Source organism: Mandrillus leucophaeus, unplaced genomic scaffold (genome assembly GCF_000951045.1).
Source record: "Mandrillus leucophaeus isolate KB7577 unplaced genomic scaffold, Mleu.le_1.0 Scaffold775, whole genome shotgun sequence".
Taxonomy (NCBI): Eukaryota; Metazoa; Chordata; class Mammalia; order Primates; family Cercopithecidae; genus Mandrillus; species Mandrillus leucophaeus.
The window spans coordinates 438312-458871 of record NW_012108419.1 but is presented as its reverse complement, the minus strand read 5'-3'; the positions used below and the strand labels follow the sequence as shown (position 1 = coordinate 458871).

The 20560-nt window shown below is 37.4% G+C and overlaps 1 protein-coding gene across 3 annotated transcripts in view; it reads right to left on the bottom strand.

The window, feature by feature from the left end:
- Positions 1-1138: 1138 nt before the first annotated feature.
- Positions 1139-20560, bottom strand: part of ATP6V1A (ATPase, H+ transporting, lysosomal 70kDa, V1 subunit A) — a 75670-nt gene continuing 56248 nt past the window's right edge. For all 3 annotated transcript variants that reach the window (XM_011966805.1, XM_011966807.1, XM_011966806.1), the window contains 7 exons: positions 17837-17959; positions 17627-17741; positions 16895-16958; positions 14709-14912; positions 9433-9527; positions 7605-7776; positions 1139-3840 (listed from right to left, as the gene is read on the bottom strand). In XM_011966805.1, coding sequence (XP_011822195.1) covers positions 3748-3840; positions 7605-7776; positions 9433-9527; positions 14709-14912; positions 16895-16958; positions 17627-17741; positions 17837-17959 — 866 coding nt within the window. In that variant the 3' untranslated portion in view covers positions 1139-3747. The remainder of the gene's footprint in view (positions 3841-7604; positions 7777-9432; positions 9528-14708; positions 14913-16894; positions 16959-17626; positions 17742-17836; positions 17960-20560) is intronic.

Below are 20560 nucleotides of genomic sequence, written 5' to 3'. Positions count from 1 at the left end.
AGTGCCACCAGCCCGACCTCCCAACTGCCAGTACCTAAATTATTTTGCAGAGGGTTTTCTGTGGCCACCAGGGCCTGATCTACCTGTATGCATGTGCTGTGTATTGACTCTCCCCATCTTTATGGGCACAGCTTTCAAATTTTAAATCGACAGGAGCTGGTTGTCAAACAAGTTACCACAGTTTCCTCACACCCTGGTGGGATAACTGCGATGTGTATTGTTCACTTGTTCCCCAAACTCCCCAGCAGGATAGTGCTACATAGTCCAAAGTATTAACTTGGTTGGTAATGAGTGCTTTAATTGGCTTCTTTCCATTCTGTCTCAATTCTCTACTTTCCTAATGGTGTTGCTTGATACCATCTCCCAAATAAATTACCTAAACTCAATCACTTGTCTCAGAGTCAACTTCTGCGGGAATTCAAACTAAGCTCTTAGAACAACTTCAGTAGCATTTTATCACCTCATTTGAGAAAGCTGATTCCCTTCTTCATATTCCTATATTGTAGCAATACAGTAAAGCTAATATGCTGAAGATATTGGGATATTACCTAATGGACAAAAAATTACCGACTCTATAATGAAGAAGTCTTCTCATGATTTTAAAAATTTCTCTCCATAAACTTCAGAATCAATGGTAATATACAGCTGTTTATTTGACATTGCTTCTTCACTCCTTTGGAAATTGTTAAAAATATAACATTTAAGGAAATAAAATATATCCTACGTAACATAATGAATTGCTACAAAGGATGTTGCTACATTATTATACTGGACCTTAAATTGGCTTGCAAAATCATAAATTACAAGGCTTTAGTTCACTTGTTAAAAACTGAAGACTACCACTGATTTCCTTGCATTTAGAAGTGAACTTATAGAAACTACTCACTTTCTCAATTTAAAGTAAAATTCAGAATGGGATGGGATTCTGTGTATTATATTTCCAAAACATAGTGTGATACAATTATGGGCCTTTTTGCAGGCTACAGTGAGGGCTCCAATTCAATTTCATAATCTTAAGAAACAATCTATAAAAAGGAAGGAAAAATTTTTAAAAGGTCATACCAAAACAGTAAGTCAAGATACAAGGTACACGTTTTCTAGCAGAATATGCCATAAAAAAGAGAAAAAGAAAAAAATGTTAATTTAAATCCACTTTTTATTCTTTCACAGATTTTAACAATTATACACAACTTTTAACATAAACATAGTGAAATCTCAAGGATAAGGAGGCAATATATATGGCCTCTTCTATTCATTATTCAGGATGGAAGGAAATTTTCAAAGTACAATGTGTGAGATTTAACACTGGAAAAATACATAGGAAACTTGTTTAACTGGCTCCACTTAGGACCAGACACAGCACAATAAATATAGAACCGCATCATCTTTTTAAAAGATCATTGTAATTTTAACACATTCTTACTAAAGAAATACATACTATCAATGACCAATCTGAAATTCTGTAACAGGTGAAGAGAGACTTACGATGAATATCTGAGCATAGGTTCGCTAGCATCTTCACACTCATACATAAACATTCTTAAAGGGAATAAGAATGATTTCAAATTCAAAACAACAACAAAAAAACAAATTTGGTCAAACTTTCTTCATCATACCATTCATTGCTATCACAATCCTAGCTTGCTGGTAGGTTTAAGAAAGGAATAGAAAGTTTTGGAAATCCTTTTAATTTCTACTAGTCTTAGGGCCTCTTGGGTAGGCCACTTTGGAAGCAAACTGATTAAACAGCACCATTAAGTCTGCATCTCAACAAACCATTGCATAATTTCTGTCAATGTTCTCAAAGGTTAAAACAAGTTGTATGGAAGAAAACCTTTCCTCAATAGCAGGCCACTGTAAAAACATGTAATCTGCAAGAATTTAAACAAAACTATCCTGAATTCTCTACTGATTGCTTCTTTCCTTAATAGATCAACATATAGGCATTACCTAAAAAATTAAATAATAATATACTGAGGCATGAAATAAATACTTTATTTATGCTATCACAATTTGGGTATTTGAGATTGTTAGCCATGTTTACACACCCTTTCCTCTACCCAAAGAGGAAGCAATGGTGCCAGCACTACTGGTCAGAAAGAGTTAATGGGAAACTGTTGCTCTCAGAGCTGTTCTGCAATATGCAGACACATAAATTATTATTTTAAACATATACTTAAAAGACGGATAAAATGATCTTTTTTTTTCATGTGATGCAGATTCTGTTATCAGTAGATACAAAATTAATTTCATTCCTATTAGGATGGAAACTGGTATGCTGCTGTGGCCATAGATATTCTGAGAAACCTCTTAAGCCAGTGAACCAAAAACCATATGAAAGAAAGTAATATTTTCTGTGATTGGTTAACTGGCTGTTCAAAAATTCAACAAGCAAACAAACATGCAAACATGTGACATGTCATTATTTTGTAAAAACATAATGCCACTCTGGCCCCAGGAATCACTATAGCCCAGCTGGTCCTTAAAGGTGCAAACAGCCTTTAATTGCTACTAAAATCTCTGCTATTTTACTGCCCATCACACTTGCCACATGATTCTCAGAAGCTTAGGCTTCCAAGATTTTTAAGGAAAATAAAGAAGGTGTGATGTGGATCAAGTTTTCAGTGATTGTTTTAAATGTAATTTTAAAAAGAACTTCTAGTAATGAAGTATATAATAGTCCTTGATACTAAATTTTTTCTAGTGAAATAAACTATGCTTTAATAAGACAATGTTGCTCTAAGTTTGACCGCCTGATTCTTTTCTTCTCTTTTTTAGAGGGTACTGTTTCATATATTGTGTGAGCCCCACAAATGTCTACTTTAAAAAGAGTATAGTCCCCGGCCAGGCGTGGTGGCTTATGCCTGTAATCCCAGCACTTTGGGAGGCCAAGGTGGGTGGATCACCTGAGGTTGGGAGTTCGAGACCAGCCTGACCAATATGGTGAAACCCCGTTTCTACTAAAAATACAAAATTAGCTGGGCATGGTGAAGCATGCCTGTATAATCCCAGCTACTCGGGAGGCTGAGGCAGGAGAATCGCTTGAACCCGGGAGGCTGAGGTTGCAGTGAGCCAAGATCGTGCCATTGCACCCCAGCCTGGGCAACAAGAGTGAAACTCTGTCTCAAAAAAAATAAAATAAATAAAAAATAAAAATAAAAAGAGCATAGTTCCCAATAGTTTCTCACAAATATTCCTGATTTATAGTGGGGGAAGCGATGCATAATTGGAACATTAATCATTATGTTTTTGAAAATTAAATATTTCCTGCAAAGCAATTCCTCTGCAAAATGCTAAGCTGCCAATGAGCTTACCACAATAGATATTGAGTCATTTCACAAAGTACCTGTTCAAAAGTTATAGAAACCTGGCCTTCCATTCCAAATTCACTGCAAAGAGAGTACATGCAGTAGTCCTGTTTACAATTTAATAGAGATAAGGGCACACCTAGGACAAAGAGGGTCATCACCCTACATACAAGTTTACAGTAGTGTAACCATAATATATGTTTACTACATTCACCACTTCAGATAGAGGAAGAGGAAGGCCCTTCACAACACTAGAACAAAGGAATGTTAGTTTTATATAAGACCTACCAAAAAAACAGGGAAACAAATAACACACATAGGCACTAGTCTCAAAGCTGCACAATAAAGAAGCAAAGGGTTTGAGATGAGAAATTCAGGAAAATATACACATAGGAGCTTGTTGAGGAAAAGGAAATCACAGTTCTAATCTTCAAGGCTTCTAATCTTCAAGGCTACGGAATGCATTCTGCATATCTTCAAGAAGTTGTGCATAGTCGCTCTTGATCTTTGCCTCACCATCTTTCAGTGGATCCTGAAAGAAGACATTACAAATTCAACTTGCATTCGGAAAATAATTTTCATTATGTTTAGTAAGTTACTTTTTTTTTTGGAGACAGAGTCTTACTCTGTCGCCCAGGCTGGAGTGCAGTGGCACGATCTCGGCTCACTGCAACCTCCGACTCCGGCTTCAAGTGATTCTCATGCCTCAGCCTCCCAAGTAATTGGGATTACAGGCACCCACCATCATGCCCAGCTAATTTTTTCTTGTATTTTTAGTAAAGACAGGGTTTCACCATGTTGGCCACGCTGGTATTGAACTCCTGACCTCAAGTGATCCACTTGCCTCGGCCTCCCAAAGTGCTGGGATTACAGGTGTGAGCCACTGCACCTGGCCCAAGTTACTTGTATTTTATATATTTTGAGTAGTAGGTGGTAAACCACGGGCAGGAGATAAAACTATACTCATTTTCCCTTTTTCTTAAGGATACAAATCCAACCAAACAGAAAGAAAACAAAATTTAAATTTTGCATTTTGCCTGATCACCACATTCAGTGACCAAAGGCTTTATCCTCAACAATGTGCACAATAGTGGGAAATTATGCCACTTCATATATTAGATGAATATGACTTAATGCACGATAATTAGGAATTTAATCAAAACAGAATTTGCTCAACATCTGGTATCATGCTGGGATGGAAAAGTAAAATTTAGGAAATAATGTTAAAATGCACCATTATTTAAAATCCTTATGAAAAGCAACTTACTAATATGTATAAATGAGACTTAACAAGGCTTGGTGCCTCACGCCTGTAATCCCAGCACTTTGGGGGGCTGAGATGGGCAGATCACTAGGTCGGGAGATCGAGACCATCCTGGCCAACATGGTGAAACCCCGTCTCTACTAAAAATACAAAAAAATTAGCTGGGCATGGTGGCGTGCGCCTATAGTCCCAGCTATTTGGGAGGCTGAGGCAGGAGACTCACTTGAACCCAGGAGGCGGAGGTTGCAGTGAGCTGAAATCGCACCACTGCACTCCAGCCTAGTGACAGAGTGAGACTCCGTCTCAAAAAAAAAAGACTTTAAAATGTTCCAGTTCTCTAACCCAATAATTCCACTTCTGGGACTCTATACTAAGAAAATGCACAAAACCAACTACATACAACTACATGGTCGTCCACACCAATAATGGGAAATTTTCTTTTCTTTTTTTTTTTTGAGACAGAGTTTTGCTCTTGTTGCCCAGGCTGGAGTGCGGTGGCGTGATCTTGGCTCATCGCAACTTGCACCTCCCGGGTTTTAGTGATTCTCCTGCCTCAGCCTCCTGAGTAGCTGGGATTATAGGCATGCACCACCACGCTTGGCTAATTTTGTATTTTTAGTAGAGACGGGGTTTCTCCATGTTGGTCAGGCTAGTCTAGAACTCCTGACCTCAGGTGATCCATCCTAAAGTGCTGGGATTACAGATGTCAGCCGCCACGCCCGGCCAATAACTGGGAATTTTCTAAGTGTCTATGAATAGAAAAATATTACTGTCCAGCCACAAAACAATGCTACAGAAGAGTAATGGCATTAAAAAATACCTGTGATGTTAATTTGACACAATAAGCATATAAATAGAAATTATTACTACATACTTCCTATGAATATATAGTTTTTTAAGACAATATTTGGATCAAGTTACATTTGGAAGTTTTTTCACTCTGTGACATAAGTATTTCTCCATGTGTTTGAATATTTTTGACCAAAATGGTAATGCCTTCATAATATCTATCTTATGGACACACCATAATGTACTGTTGGCTCTGTTCATTCTTGGGTGACATTTAAGAAATTTGGCTTAGTGTAGTGGCTCATGCCTGTAATCCCAGCGCTTTGGGAGGCCGAGGCAGACAGATCACCTGAGGTCAGGAGTTCGAGACCAGCCTGGCCAACATAGAGAAACCCCCGTCTCTATTAAAAATACAAAAATTTGCCGGGTGTAGTGAATGCACCTGTAATCCCAGCTACTTGGGAGCCTGAGGCAGGGAGAATTGCTTGAACCTGGGAGATGGAGGTTGCTGTGAGCCAAGATCGTACCACTGCACTCCAGCCTGGACAACAGAGCAAGACTCCATCTCAAAAAGAAAAAAAATAAAAGAAATTTAATAAACAACCTTGTATATCCATATCAAAATTCTGGTTACTTCCTTCGTTTTATGTATCTCAAGGTGAAATGACAAGACTAAAAAGGTGTAAATGTTTTTAAATTCTCAATATAGTGATTATTTGTACAGGTTTACTTTCAATCTATAGTGTAAACACACACAAAATGTATGTACTATCTTAAAATTTTTATATTACATATACACTCAGAGAATCATTCTCAGTAGATGGTTAGTAAATATGCCTGGATGTCATGACAGAAATAAATACAATTCAACTGATCAAATATTTTAAAAACAATCTTATACATTTGAGTTCCTACTAATAATTTCATTTAATTATCTATTTTTATCTTGTGTATTTCCAAAAGAACAAGAGGCTACTTAAAAGTTAAAAAACAGCCAGGCACGGTGGCTTATGCCTGTAATCCCAGCACTTTGGGAGGCCGAGGAGGGCGGATCACATGAGGTCAGGAGTTCGAGACCAGCCTGGACAACATGGTAAAACCCTGTCTCTTCTAAAAATACAAAAATTAGCTGGGCGTGGTGGCAGGCATCTGTAATCCCAGCTACTTGGGAGGCTGAGTCAGGAGAATCGCTTGAACCCAGGAGGTGGAGGTTGCAGTGAGCCGAGATCATGCCACTGTATTCCAGCCTGGGTGATAGAGCAAGACTCTGTCTCAAAAAAGAAAAAAAAAAAAAGAGTTAAAAAAGGATGTGCAGTACATGATATTTAAAAGAAGTAAACAGAGATGTCATTTCAGAAGAACATGTGGACTAGAGGTTAATAGGCACTTGGAGTAAGGTAATTGTTGCTCATCTATGAAGCAAGCTCTAATTTGCCTGGCAGCTAAGACAAAAAGGAATACACATCAGCATTTTTTTTAGACGTGACATAATTTTTTTTTTTTTTTTTTGAGACTGGGTCTCACTCTGTCACCCAGGCTACAGAGTAGTGGTGCGATCATGGCACACTGCAGCCTTGACCTCAGCCTCCCAGGTAGCTGAGACTACAGGTGTGTGCCCCACACCTGGCTAATCTTTTGTATTTTTTGTAGAGACAGGATTTCGACATGTTGCCCAGGCTGGCTTGAACTCCTGGGCTCCAGTCATCCTCTTGCCTCAGCCTTTGAAAGTGCTGGGATTACAGGCATGAGAACCACTGTGCCTGGCTGATATACTAATTTTTATCATTAGAATTCCTATTTGAACATAACTTTGAGGCCTCTACTGGTTTTACAAAACCTGAACATGTGTGAAAATAACTGCAAGTTTTATAGCTCAGGTTTGGGCTCAAAATAGCTAGAAAAATTAAAAAGAAGCATTGCACTTTGGGAGGCCGAGGTGGGCGGATCACGAGGTCAAACGATCGAGACCATTCTGGCCAACGTGGTGAAACCCTGTCTCTACTAAAAAAAATCCAAAAATTAGCTGGGTGTCGTGGCACGTGCCTGTAGTCCCAGCTATTCGGGAAGGTTGAGGCAGGAGAATCGTTTGAACCCAGGAGGCAGAGGCTGCAGTGAGACAAGATCATGCCACTGCACTCCAGCCTGGCAACAGAGCGAGACTCTGTCTAAAAAAAAAAAAAAACAGAGAGAGAAAAAAAGAAGCATTTTCAAATAAAAAATGTTACAGCAGAAACAAAATATACCTTGAATTTCATGGAGGAAAGTTTATAGAGGATGTCTCCCATGTGTTCACGAATAATGGACCATGTGATTTTATTGTCACTCTGGGCAGTGGTTTCAACAGCTCTACGAGCCATATCATAAAATGCAATCATGTTGGACAGCATCCCTACTGTCTTGTAGAATGGGCAGAACCTAGAATAAATGACGGTCAAAAAAATTAACAAAAATAAATTCCAAAACAGGTTCATAAAACTACTAGAGCATTCGTTTCTTTATCTAAGTATGCAGATTGCTTACTTATTAGACGATACATAAGGAATAAAAAAATAATAGTGAAAAGACCAACAGCTGCTTAACCAGAGTTTTTGGACAGAGATGTCTCAGGATATGGGATAGAAGAAGATATATATTCTTTTATTTATTTTAAGGGTAAATTTTACTTTTCTTTGTTAAAATCATCAAGTTGGAAAACAATGAAACAGTATTGCTATAATCTAATGACTCTCTGAGGGTTTGTTTTTGTACAATGCAGTTAAATAAGTAACACAAATGGTAAAATAACTGAGTTGTAAAGACTCCCTTGTGATAGTGGATTAGGTTTAATGAGTAATAAGAAAGCAGGAAATTGCAAGTTCCTAAAGTTAGTAGTAGCCCCTTTTTTCTTAATGTGTTAATTTTCATTTGCCAATACTTTTTAAATAACAGACACAAGAACAAATACTCAATTGCAGTCACATACATTCTTACAACTTTTGGACATGTTTAAACACATTTGCATACATAATTTCATGCATACTCCTATTACACCTTTTCCAAAGAATTTTTCCCTTGTTATCTTTGTGTAGGTGGTTCCTAGAAGCTTCATAAGTTCCCAACAGAGCAAATTTCTGGGGCTTACTGATAAACTGGCATATTTACTGCTTGCCCTACATTCCGGTAATCCTTCTATTGGCTCAGTTCCTTCTTCAGTCTTATATGGGGCCAAATATGATTTAAGGGAGAAAAGATAATCTGGCATGAAAGGGCTAAATTCTCAAAGTTGAAAAGAAATGAGAACTTTAAACAAGCCTCAGTAGTAGCATTGATAATGATGGAAAAAAGAAAGCACTGAGTAGGAGTTGGAGTGCTCTAACAGAGACCTTGGTAGAAAGCAAGCAATAGGACTCTTGGGAAATGAGGCATGAAAGCAGAACTATTAATTATTTAGGAAAAGAGTAATAATTATTTAGGAAAAGAGTAAAAGAAGCCAGGCATGTTGGCTCATGCCTGTGAGTCCCAACACTTTGGGAGGCCGAGGTGGGTGGATTGCTTGAGCCCAGGAGTTGGAGACCAGCCTGGGCAACATGGCAAAACTCAGTCTCTACCAAAAAAAAAAAAAAAAAAAAAAATTAGCTGGGCATGGTGGTGGGCACCTGCAGTTCTAGCTACTCAGGAGGCTGAGGTGAGAGAACTGTCAGGAGGTTGAGGCTGCAGTAGCTGAGATTGCACTACTGCACTCTAGTTTGGGTGACAGAGTGAGATCCTGTCTCAAAACAACAACAACGTACGAGAGTAAAGGAGACATGGGCAGTGGAAAGAAACGAAGAAGGCTTCTGCACTAAGCCACAATTAAATCTAACTATAGATGAACGTATGAGTGAAAATACTGTCGTAATTGGACAAATGAGCAAATCAAGATAGGGAACATATTAGATCATTAGATGTCTACTACGAATATACAAATAAACCAATCTACTAAATCAGAGTGTATGAGCCTGTATGAGAATAAAAAAAGGTTTTTATGTGTACCCCTTCATCAAAACACAATAGAAAATCCTCAAATAAAAAAAGGAAATCAATATAGCTTACCTGTCATAAGGAGTATATCCATTTTGTTGTAGGAAATCATCTTTGATAAGTTTTGCTACCTCCAGAGTGATTTTATCTGTTTCTGCCAAAGAAGCCTAGAAGAGAAAAAGATATTTGTAGACATTTACTCTAAAATGTAAGATCGATGGTGGCAATTAATTAACAAGCAGAAACTATATAATCCACAATCACCTATTGTTAATAAATTTACTTATAACTGCTTTTTGATTGCTGTTCTTTTTAAACTGTGGTTAAAAAGCATATAACATAAAATTTACCATCTTTGCCGCTTTTAATTATATAGCGCAGTAGTGTTATATATACTCACATTACTGTGAAACAGATTTCTAGGGCTTTTCCATGTTGTAAGTCTGAAACATTACATCCAATGAACAGTAACTCTCCTTTCTCTCCTACCCCAGCCCCGGTAACCACTATTCTACTTTCTGTTTCTATGAATTTGACTATTTTAAATACCTCATAAAAATGAAATCATACAATGTTTGTCCTTTTGTGACCAGCTTATTTCACTTAGCATAATGCCCTCAGAGTTCATCTGTACTGAGGCATGTGACAGGATCTCTTTCTTTTTTAAGGCTGAATAATATCTCATTTTATATATATACATATATATCACATTTTGTTTATGGATTCATCCATAGATGGGCATTTGGGTTGCTTCCACTTCCTGGCTATTGTGAACAGTGCTGCTAAGAACATGGGTCCGGGTGCAGTGGCTAACACCTGTAATCCCAGCACTTTGGGAGGCCGAGGCAGGAAGATTGCTTGAGTTCACGAGTGCGAGACCAGCTTGGGCAACATGGTGAAAACCTGTCTCTACAAAAAATAGAAAAATTAGCCAGGTGTGGTGGCATGCGCCTGTAGACACAGCTACTTGGGAGGCTGGGGTGGGAAGATTGCTTGAGCCTGGGAGGCAGATGGAGGTTGCAGTGAGCTGAGATCGTGCCACTGCACTCCAGCCTGGGTGATAGAGCGAGAACTTGTCTCACACACACACACAAAAATCCCAAACAAACATGGGTGGCAAAAAGCTTGCTGTTCTTCGCCGGATGCTGTGGCTCACACCTGTAATCCCAGCACTTTGGGAGGCCAAGGTGGGCAGATCACAAGGTCAAGAGATCGAGACCATCCTGGAAAACACGGGGAAATCCCATCTCTACTGAAAATACAAAAATTAGCCAGGTGCGGTAGCGCACGCCTGTAGTCCCAGCTACTCGAGGGGGCTGAGGCAGGAGAATCCCTTGAACTTCGGAGGGGGAGGTTGCAGTGAGCCGAGATCGCGCCACTGCACTCCAGCCTGGTGACAGTGCGAGACTCCCTCTCAAAAATACATATACATACATACATACATACATACATACACACACACACACATAAGCTTGATATTCTTTTCTTGAAATACCGCTTCACATCTTGGCTTGCTATCTTAATTATTTGTATTCTCAGTCTTGTTTGTTTAATAAAAAGCTATATAGCTCATAAATAGTTGAATTTTAAAAACATTACAAAGTATTTAGAACTATGAAGTACAGTAAGTATGTACTATTCTATGTCTGAGTGCTATTTTACTAGTATAGCTAAGTTACAGAGCTTCATCCTTTAAATATCACTACCTCAAAAGCCCTAACTTTTACAATCGCCGTAGCAGCCTTAAGAGATAATATCAGTGTTGCTGGGATCACTAACAGGTAAAGATTTCTTGGGAGTGGAAAATGGACAAGCCCAATGAGTTAACTACATTCTTTCATTATTTATGCATGCTAAGCTCCTTAGGTAAGGATCAGGTCTCCAGTTTTTTTTTGTAAATCCCTTTTATCCGTAGTCCTCTTCAACCACAGGTAAATATTAAACAATGTTTTATGTGCATTCTTTTATTTGTATAAATTCATGTACAATGTGTATTTTATTTTGTGCAAGTGTCTTTAATTATGTAAAACATTCTTACTTGTGTCTTTGGTTTGGTACTTTGTTTCGATCCACCCATGCTGCTGTGCCACATGGTCTGCAGCTTCCAGCTCTCATATATTTCATCCTCTGTGGTGTGCACCCTCCCTATTTTACCTTCCATCTTTTGCTCACAGTAGAGGACATTCAGATTTCTTCTATTTCCCCACCACCACAAACATCCACTTAAGGACCTGTTTGAGAATTTCTTTGGGGATAAATATCCAGAAACAGAATTGCTAGGTCCCAGGGTATGTAAGTCAGTCCTATCAGACTGGTCTCCACAATGGCAGCACCAGACAATCCGCCCACCAGTTCCTCTGTCCCCACAACACTGGCAATATTTGACATTTTAACTAGTATAATGTGGTGTTCTCAGTGTTGTTTGAGCAATTCTCCATAGGTCTTAGTCTTTTGGGATTCCTTTTCTATAATCAGTCTGTTCTTTCTTTTGGCCACATTTCTGTTGAAGTTCTAGTCTTCTTATTCATTTACAGGAGATCTTTGTACATTTTAGGTATTAGTCCATCAGTTTTTTTCTTTAATTTTTTAAAAAGTATTTTTAAAATTAAAATTTTTCTAAACATTTTTATCTTATTATGTATTTACTTATTTTTTAATAGAGATAGGGTCTCACTCTGTCACCCAGGATGGAGTGCAGTGGCGAGATATCGCTTCACTGTAGTCTCAACCTCCTGAGCTCAAGTGATCCTCCCACCTCAGCTTCCCAAGTAGCTGGGACTACCGGCCTGCACCACCACACCCAGCTGATTTTTGTATTTTTTGTAGAGACAAGGTCTCGTCATGTTGCCCAGGCTGGTCTTGAACTCCTGGAGTCAAGCCATCCACTCACCTCAGCCTCCCAAAATGCTGGGATTACAGGTGTGAGTCACAATGCCCAGCCAGTCCATGAGTTTTAGATGTCACAAACTTCCCTCCCAATGTCACTGGTCTGTCACCTTTAACCAGGATAGGCCTTTGCTAAACATAAATGCTACTTTTCATGTAATCAAAAAACTCTTTTTATTGTTTTAAGGCTAATGTTAAGGGGTTTATTTTAGAAGTCCTTTTCCAACTCTAGATCACAAAGATATTTTCTTAATATTTGTTTTCTATTAAACTGGAAGTCTTACCTTTTCCATGTAAATTGTGAATCTATCTGGATTCTAACTTTGTATGTGGAATTACAGAACAATCCAATTTTGTTTTTTTCCTCCAAATAGTAAACAGTTTTCTATCACAGACTAAAACAATATATCTTCTCCTCACTTGATTTTTGGTACCATCTTTGTATTATCAATGGTTTATACAATCATAAGTCTATCTCTATTCTGTTCCACTGGTCTGCTGGTCTGTTATTTTACCAATACCACACTATCTTTATTATTATGGTTTTGTATTTCCCTTTATCCAATAGGGGAAAAGCTCACACTTTACTGTTCTTATTTAAGGTTGTGAATCTTTGTGAAATCAAATGAATTTTAGATTGGCGTTACAGTGAATTTACAGATTAAAGAGAAATGGCTTTTTTTTTTTTTTTTTTTTTTTTTGAGATGGAGTCTTACTCTGTCGCCCAGGCTACAGTGCAGTGGCGCGATTTTGGCTCACTGCAGCCTCCGCCTCCCAGGTTCAAGCAATTCTCCTGCCTCAGCCTCCCAAGTAGCTGAGATTACAGGTGCCCGCCACCATGCCCAGCTAATTTTTTGTATTTTTAGTAGAGATGGGCCAGGCTGGTCTTAAACTCCTGACCTCGTGATCTGCCCGCCTCAGCCTCCCAAAGTGCTGAGATTACAGGTGTGAGCCACCACGCCTGGCTGAGAAGTGGCATCTTTTTAATAAGTCATTCCATCCAAGAGCATGGACTGTTTCTATTTTCAGATCATCTTCTGTTTCATTTATTAGTTTAAAAGTGGTTTTCATAGAAGAAATACATATTTCTGTTTAGTTTCTACACTCTAGTTTTTGTTGCTAGTGAGAACATCTTATTTTTACTTTTATTTTCTAGTTGGTATTGCTAGTGTAGAGAAATTCTCTTGATTTGTGTTTATCTTGAATCATAACCCCCCAGTGAACTCTTATTTCTGTTTCTCTGTTAATTCTGTTATATTTCTAGTATAAGAGCACATTATCTACAAACAATGACATTGTTATCTCTTTCTTTACAATTTTTCTTTTTTCTCTTCTTACACCATTGGTTATGATCTCTGGTATTCGACTGAACACAGTGATGAGATTAGGCATGCTTGTCTTAATCCCAGTTTTTAAATGAAATGCATCTGAAATTTCTCCAGTAAGTAAAGTGGTTTCCCTAGGTCTTAGTATATTACTTTCAACACATTAAGGAAGTTCTCTTCCATTCCTTGTTTGCTGTTTCTAAAAATTGTAATAAACTTCAAATATTTTTCTACATTAATAGAGATATCCTTTTCTGATTATATTATTACTTTAGTGAATTACAATAGATCTTCTGTGTCTAATATGGACATTCCTGAGATAAACTTGCTTATGATGTATCATTTTGTTGTCTTTAATATCCTACTGGACCTCATACTCTAATATTTAATATTTTATTAAGTATCTACATTCATACCTACATTCATCAACAATATTAGCCTATATTTTTCCTTTCTTGTATTGCCTTTATCTGGTTTTACAGTTCTTCTTGTTTCTTGCTTCTCTTATTGGGCAGATAAGAGAATATTTTTATTCTATAAATAGTAAGTAGTAATACATGCTACAATGTTAGCTATCTCCAAATATTAACCTTTTTTGGAATAAATTAGGAGGTGACTTTATAACATATAATAAAAAGAACAAAACCAGACAGAGAACTCTGAGTACTAACTAGCATTGCATACTACCTGAGAAGTCTTCATTCTGGCATTTAATTTGCCTAAATTTAATTACACCATCTTTCCTTGAAGAATCAAGACACAGATACAAGAATGTAAGTCACCTGTTTAAGGCCACATAGCTAATTAATGGAGGAACTCTAAGCCAATCCTTCTGGTACCTAGCCCTAGCATTCCTACAAAAATGTATGTTAACAAATCCTAACTCTACCACCTCTAATTTGGTTAGTGATGGGTATATTCCATTTCAAGATAAAAGTAAATCAAGTGTTTCTTTCTCACCTACAATATACCCAAGAACCATGCTAAGTACTGTAATGAATTAAAAATTTCAATTAAAAATATTTAATAAATATTTATTTTGCTAGGCAAGAATCTGCAATATCTAAGGCTCTATCTGTTCTTGTAACACCCCAGTGTAACCCACAGATCTATTTTCCATGGAATTTAACAACTCACCTTTCCGACAAGCTGTACAATTTCTGCCAGGTCTTCTTCTTCCTGCAGAATTTCCTTAGCTTTGGTCCTCAGAGGAACGAACTCTGTGAAGTGTTTGTCATAGTATTCATCCAAGGCACGCATATACTTGCTGTAGCTGATGAGCCAATTGACAGAGGGGAAATGCTTACGCTGAGCTAGTTTCTTATCTAAGCCCCAGAACACCTGATTAAAAAAAAAACAAAACAAAACAGTAATTTTTCTTAAAAAACAAAGTTAAAAAAATTCTGAAGCATATTTGTCCTAACCATGCAATTTTTTTTTTCTTTGAGACAGTCTTACTCTATCACCCAGGCTGGAGTGCAGTGGCATGATCTCCGCTCACTACAGCCTCTCCCTCCTGGGTTCAAACAATTCTCCTGACTCAGCTTCACAAGTAGCTGGGATTACAGGCATGCGCCATCAGGCCTGGCTAATTTTTGTATTTTTAGTAGAGATGGGGTTTCACCACGTTGGCCAGGTTTATCTCGAACTCCTGACCTCATGTGATCCTCGGCCTGCCAAAGTGCTGGAATTACAGGCATGAGCCACCATGCCTGGCCCCTAAATATGCAATTCTATAATTCACTGGTCAAATTATACATCGTTTTAGTATATACTAAGTAAAATTAAGACAGAATAAAATTTGCAGAAAATGACAATAATCTATTTCCTTTTATTTTCAAAGTGGGTAATACCTACAAATCAAATTTAAAATTTACCTGTATTTTCTTAATAGTGTGTCAAATCCAACAGCAAAAAGAAAAATTAATTTACTCTTTTGAAAATTATTATGGTACAATAGAACCAGAAAAAGTTTATGTAGATGGAATACACACTTTACTTTGATTAAAAACCTCTAACTGGCCAGGCATGGTGGCTTACACCTGTAATCCTAGCGCTTTGGGAGGACGAGGCAGGTGGATCACCTGAAGTCAGGAGTTCGAGACCAGCTGGCCAACACGGTGAAACCCTGTCTCTATTAAAAATACAAAAAATTAGCCGGGTGTGGTGGCGGGTGCCTGTAATCCCACCTACTTGGGAGGCTGAGGCAGGAGAATCGCTTGAACCTGGGAGGTGGAGGTTGTAGTGGGCTAAGTTCGTGCCATTGCACTCCAGCCTGGGCAACAAGAACGAAACTCTGTATAAAAACAAAACAAAACAAAAATATCTAAGTGTTTCGATTAAATTTAGCTCCCTATCATTCACAGGGCCAATCCAATAACAACTGACAGTGATTTTTGTAAGGGCAAACATTCACAGATATTCCATGCATTTCTAACTCTAGCCCTCTTCCCCCAAAATTTGAAACTCAGAAGTTTAGGAAATGTTAAAGAGCTTGAGAGTTTTAAATTTAGCCTCCGCCCTTTCCTTTTATCTGATACTGTCATAAACACAAGTAAATATTCTGTTTTTCCCACATGAATAATACACATATATCACTTTTTTTTTTTTAAAAACTATAGCTCTGATTTGTATACATCTTTTATTTGGGCTTCTTTTAATAGTCAAGCTGGCTACCTATCCACTAAAATTCATGTCTTGTCACTGGGAAGCAAATGCTTAGGCAGAAACTGCATTTTCCAGCCTTGCTTTCACCTGGATGTGGCTAACAGAATGAGTGGAATGACTGTCACTTTTGAATCCAAGGTTCAAAAAAGGTGGGTATGCCTTCTCCTCAAGGCCTAGCTCACTTGTGTCAGCTAGATGCAGATGATCACCAGGCCAGGTGACAGTGGAGTCACAAGATGGAAGGAATCCTGGACTCAGAATTATTACTAAACAGAAGAGAGCCTTGGACCATACTGTGAAGAGAAATAACTTCTGGGTATTACACATTTTTGGGCCGCTTTGTTTCTATAACTAGGGTTACTATGACTTAAAGGATAGTATTACTCTAATACTAATCAAACCTTTGCTACCTAGATATATTTTCCACTTATATATTATTAAGTTTATTAAATATCCTACGTAAACAGCTAAGAAAAAAAACAGACAGTATTAAAGGCTCTGTGTTGAGAGTGTTTCTAAAACAGACTTTACCATTGCCTATACTTTAGAGACTAAATTAAATAATTTACAATGATTACATTAGATCGCATTAGAACAGCAGGGGCTGCAGAGAGGAGGAAAGGCTCAGAAGTTGACTACACTAGGGAAAGACATACCTGAACGATACCAAGAGTGGCAGATGTAACTGGATCAGAAAAATCACCACCAGGTGGAGAAACTCTAAATTTAAAAAAAAATATGGTCATTACAAAAAAATACAGTCATTAGAAACGCTTATGAAAAATAACATATATACAAATGTTAAATTTTTTTGAAAGTCAATTTTAATGTAAACAACTTTTTAATGTAAATAACTTCAGAAATGACCTTTGGAAAGAAAATCTTACCTAAAAATCTTAAACAAAAGCCAGTATTTAAGTTGTAAATAAGAATGGAAACTACAGAACACTTTCTAGTATGAGACATGAGATAGATAGTTTATTATAATCAATTTTATTATTCTAATCAAATAGATGAAGCAAGAAGGAAAAGCTCCAAGAAAAAAAGTATGGCTTTACATAGTGATCATGAATCTTCACTTTCGTTTCACCAAGATGCAATCTCACCTTATTACGTCTATAATTTTCTAAATTACAAAAATTAAATAAGTATCTAAATTAAACATATATAAATTGAAGTCAAACCTATGGTACCTAGAACATGTAGAAATTGCCTAAACATATGCATCTTCAAAGAGCTCCTTAGGTGACTCTGGAGTGCAACCCTCCTTAAGAATCGCTGCTCCCAGTGGAAGCTAAATATTCTCTTTACAATAAGTGACTTTTTTTCTCTGTTTAATACATCTGTAACTTTTTTCCTTTTATAAAGTACATAGTTTGGGTGCTTACGCTCCTACAATGCTGACACTCCCTTCTCTTTCAGGATTTCCAAGACATTTCACCCTGCCTGCTCGTTCATAAAAAGAGGCCAGACGGGCACCAAGATAGGCTGGATATCCACTATCTGAAAAAGGAAAAGAAATTTTAAAACAGAGTTTCTAAGCCAGCCCTGAAAATCCTATCAGCCTTGTTTACATGATAAGCAATACACAGACTTACCTGCAGGCATTTCAGCTAAACGACCAGAGATTTCTCTAAGGGCCTCAGCCCATCTAGAGGTAGAGTCAGCCATCATACTGACATGATAGCCCATGTCACGGAAGTATTCGGACAGTGTGATTCCTAAATTGGGAAGAATATTATTATAAGTTACAAAGCTAGCATATAAAATCCTCGATCTTTCCACCCTTAAGAAAACTTTAAAGCAAAAAGCACACAACATAGACTGCTAACGGCTCCCTCAAAGCTGCTCTTCCTCTTTTTCTGGGCACACACTGAACTGTTTCCTAGCATCCTGTGCATTTAGATATGGCCAAGTAACTGATCTCTGGCTAAGAAAACTCAAGTCAAAATAATGTGTTCTATGGCCAGGCAAGTCACATACTCTTCCATACTCTTTCTTCCTTCTGGCCTACTGAAATGGAGAGAACTCCCAGCAGTCTTGGAAGCCATGTGTTGAAAATGGTAGAGTTCGTTTCAGCCTGGATCGTGGCCCAGGATGACAGAGTAAAGAGTCCCCTGAACACTTGAAATAAACATCTATTATACTGAGCAAATATACATTTGGAATTATTTGATGCCATAGCCTAGCTTACCCTAATATAATGCACATTTTAGAAAGTAGGAAATGACTTTCTCTATTTGTTGAAATAATTAAGTCTGAAATTAATTTTCAAATGTAGCTTCTCTATATATATCACATACACACACACAAGCATGTATGCATGCAAAAGTAACCCTTAACCAATCAGCTTGGGTGGTTACTTTTCAAAAGTAACAAATGTTATTAAAATGAGTAATATCTCAATTGTCCAGATTATTCTGCTATGCAGATCAGGTCCTATCCTGTAAATTTAGACAGTAAACCACTTATAAGCAGCTAATATACAGAAATGGGTGTTGGGTTCTAGTTCCTATTCTGTCATTAACCTTAGCAAAATAACTCGATCTCCCAGTGTGGCTTCCTAACCTATTAAAAATGGAATAATGCCTGCCCTATATACTTATATATAGCAGATGAAGTGAATTAAATAAATGTCATCTAAAAAGTACAAAGTGTTATGAAACTCTAAGATACTAGGAAAAATGTATAGTTATAAAAGCTCCAAAATCTAATGCCTTGGTTTCTTTATTTTACTGGTAAAGAAACAGAGGTTTATATAAGTAAAATTAACATAATTAATGGAAAATTCAGCACTTTACTATTTATCATATTGCATTCAGAATAAAAAATACTGACTGTTGAGGCATCTATAAAATGGTCTCATGAAGAAAGTCTTTAGGAAACATTATCAATATTAAGGCTTCAACAACACAATGATTACCACATATTCCAATCTAATAAGAACAGATCCTTTCTTATACAAGCACGCTGTATTTTAAATCTGTGATGAAATGTCACAGATACTTGTGATATTAGAAAGAAATGGCAGAAAAGACAGATACACATGAGTAAGTGACAATTCTGACAGACCTACAGGTTTCAGATAAAGCTTCTTCAAACTTGAAGGTACATCCTGAGGAGCAACAGTGCTTTGTTTGGAACACTGCAAAAAGCTACATGGCCAGTTGCAGGAGTTCCTTGTACCCAGTTTGGCATCAAAGAGAAGCAGGGAGATGGGGATGAATAAAACAAAAGTAGGTACTCCCTATTTTCACTAAGTGAAAAGTGAGTCAGGCAGAGGGGAAGAATTCACTGTGAATGGTCTTACAGCTGCTAATTTCTGGTATTAGGCAAGAAGAGTAAAATAGCTTTTTTACACAGCTGCATGCCATAGTAAACTTCACAAGTTACCATGAAGAATTCCTACTACCCAGGACGCAGTCACAGCCACCCCTCCCATCTCCTACAAAGATGAGTAACAGTAATAACAAACAACGGTATACAATATCTAAACAAAGATAAAATAAGAAAAAAGACAGAAGAGAAGAATACAATGATGGTCAAATAACTTGCCAAAGAATAAATGAAAACTGTGACCACAGGTTAAAAAAAAAAAAAAAAAAAAAAAACCCTATAATAATGCAGCCTACTACAAAATAAAATCTCAAGGCATATGGAGCAAGATAAGAAGAGTTATTTCATGAGCTGGCAGAACAAAAAGAAATAGAAGTGAAAGTTTCATTAGAAGCAACACAAACAATAAATACCATTTATCCTGTGAACAGACAAAAGGCTAAATAAAAAGGATCAGAGAGGAAATAATGCACATGGAAAACAGATAACAAAAATCTAATATGTCCAGTTGGTATATTTGAAGAAGATAGCCATAATGAAAGAGAAAAAGTTTCAGATGCAATTTTCTAAATTTTTCCAAAATAAAAGACATATTTCATAGATTAAAAGGGTACATTATGTCTCCAGAACAATTTAATGAAACTACCAATATTGGGATATATCCTAATAAAGTTAAGAGACTTCAAAGTTAAAGAGAAAGTCTTTTGGGAAAAGAGAAAAATCACCTACAAAAGGAAAAAAAGCAGGCCAGCCTCAGCTTTTAATGTCCCCAGCATTTAATACTAGTTCTGGAAGAAAGAAATATTGATCAGGAATTTTTTTTTTTTTTTTGAGACGGAGTCTCGCTCTGTCGCCCAGGCTGGAGTGTAGTGGCCAGATCTAAGCTCACTGCAAGCTCCGCCTCCCGGGTTCATGCCATTCTCCTGCCTCAGCCTCCGAGTAGCTGGGACTACAGGCGCTAGTTTTTTGTATTTTTTAGCAGAGAC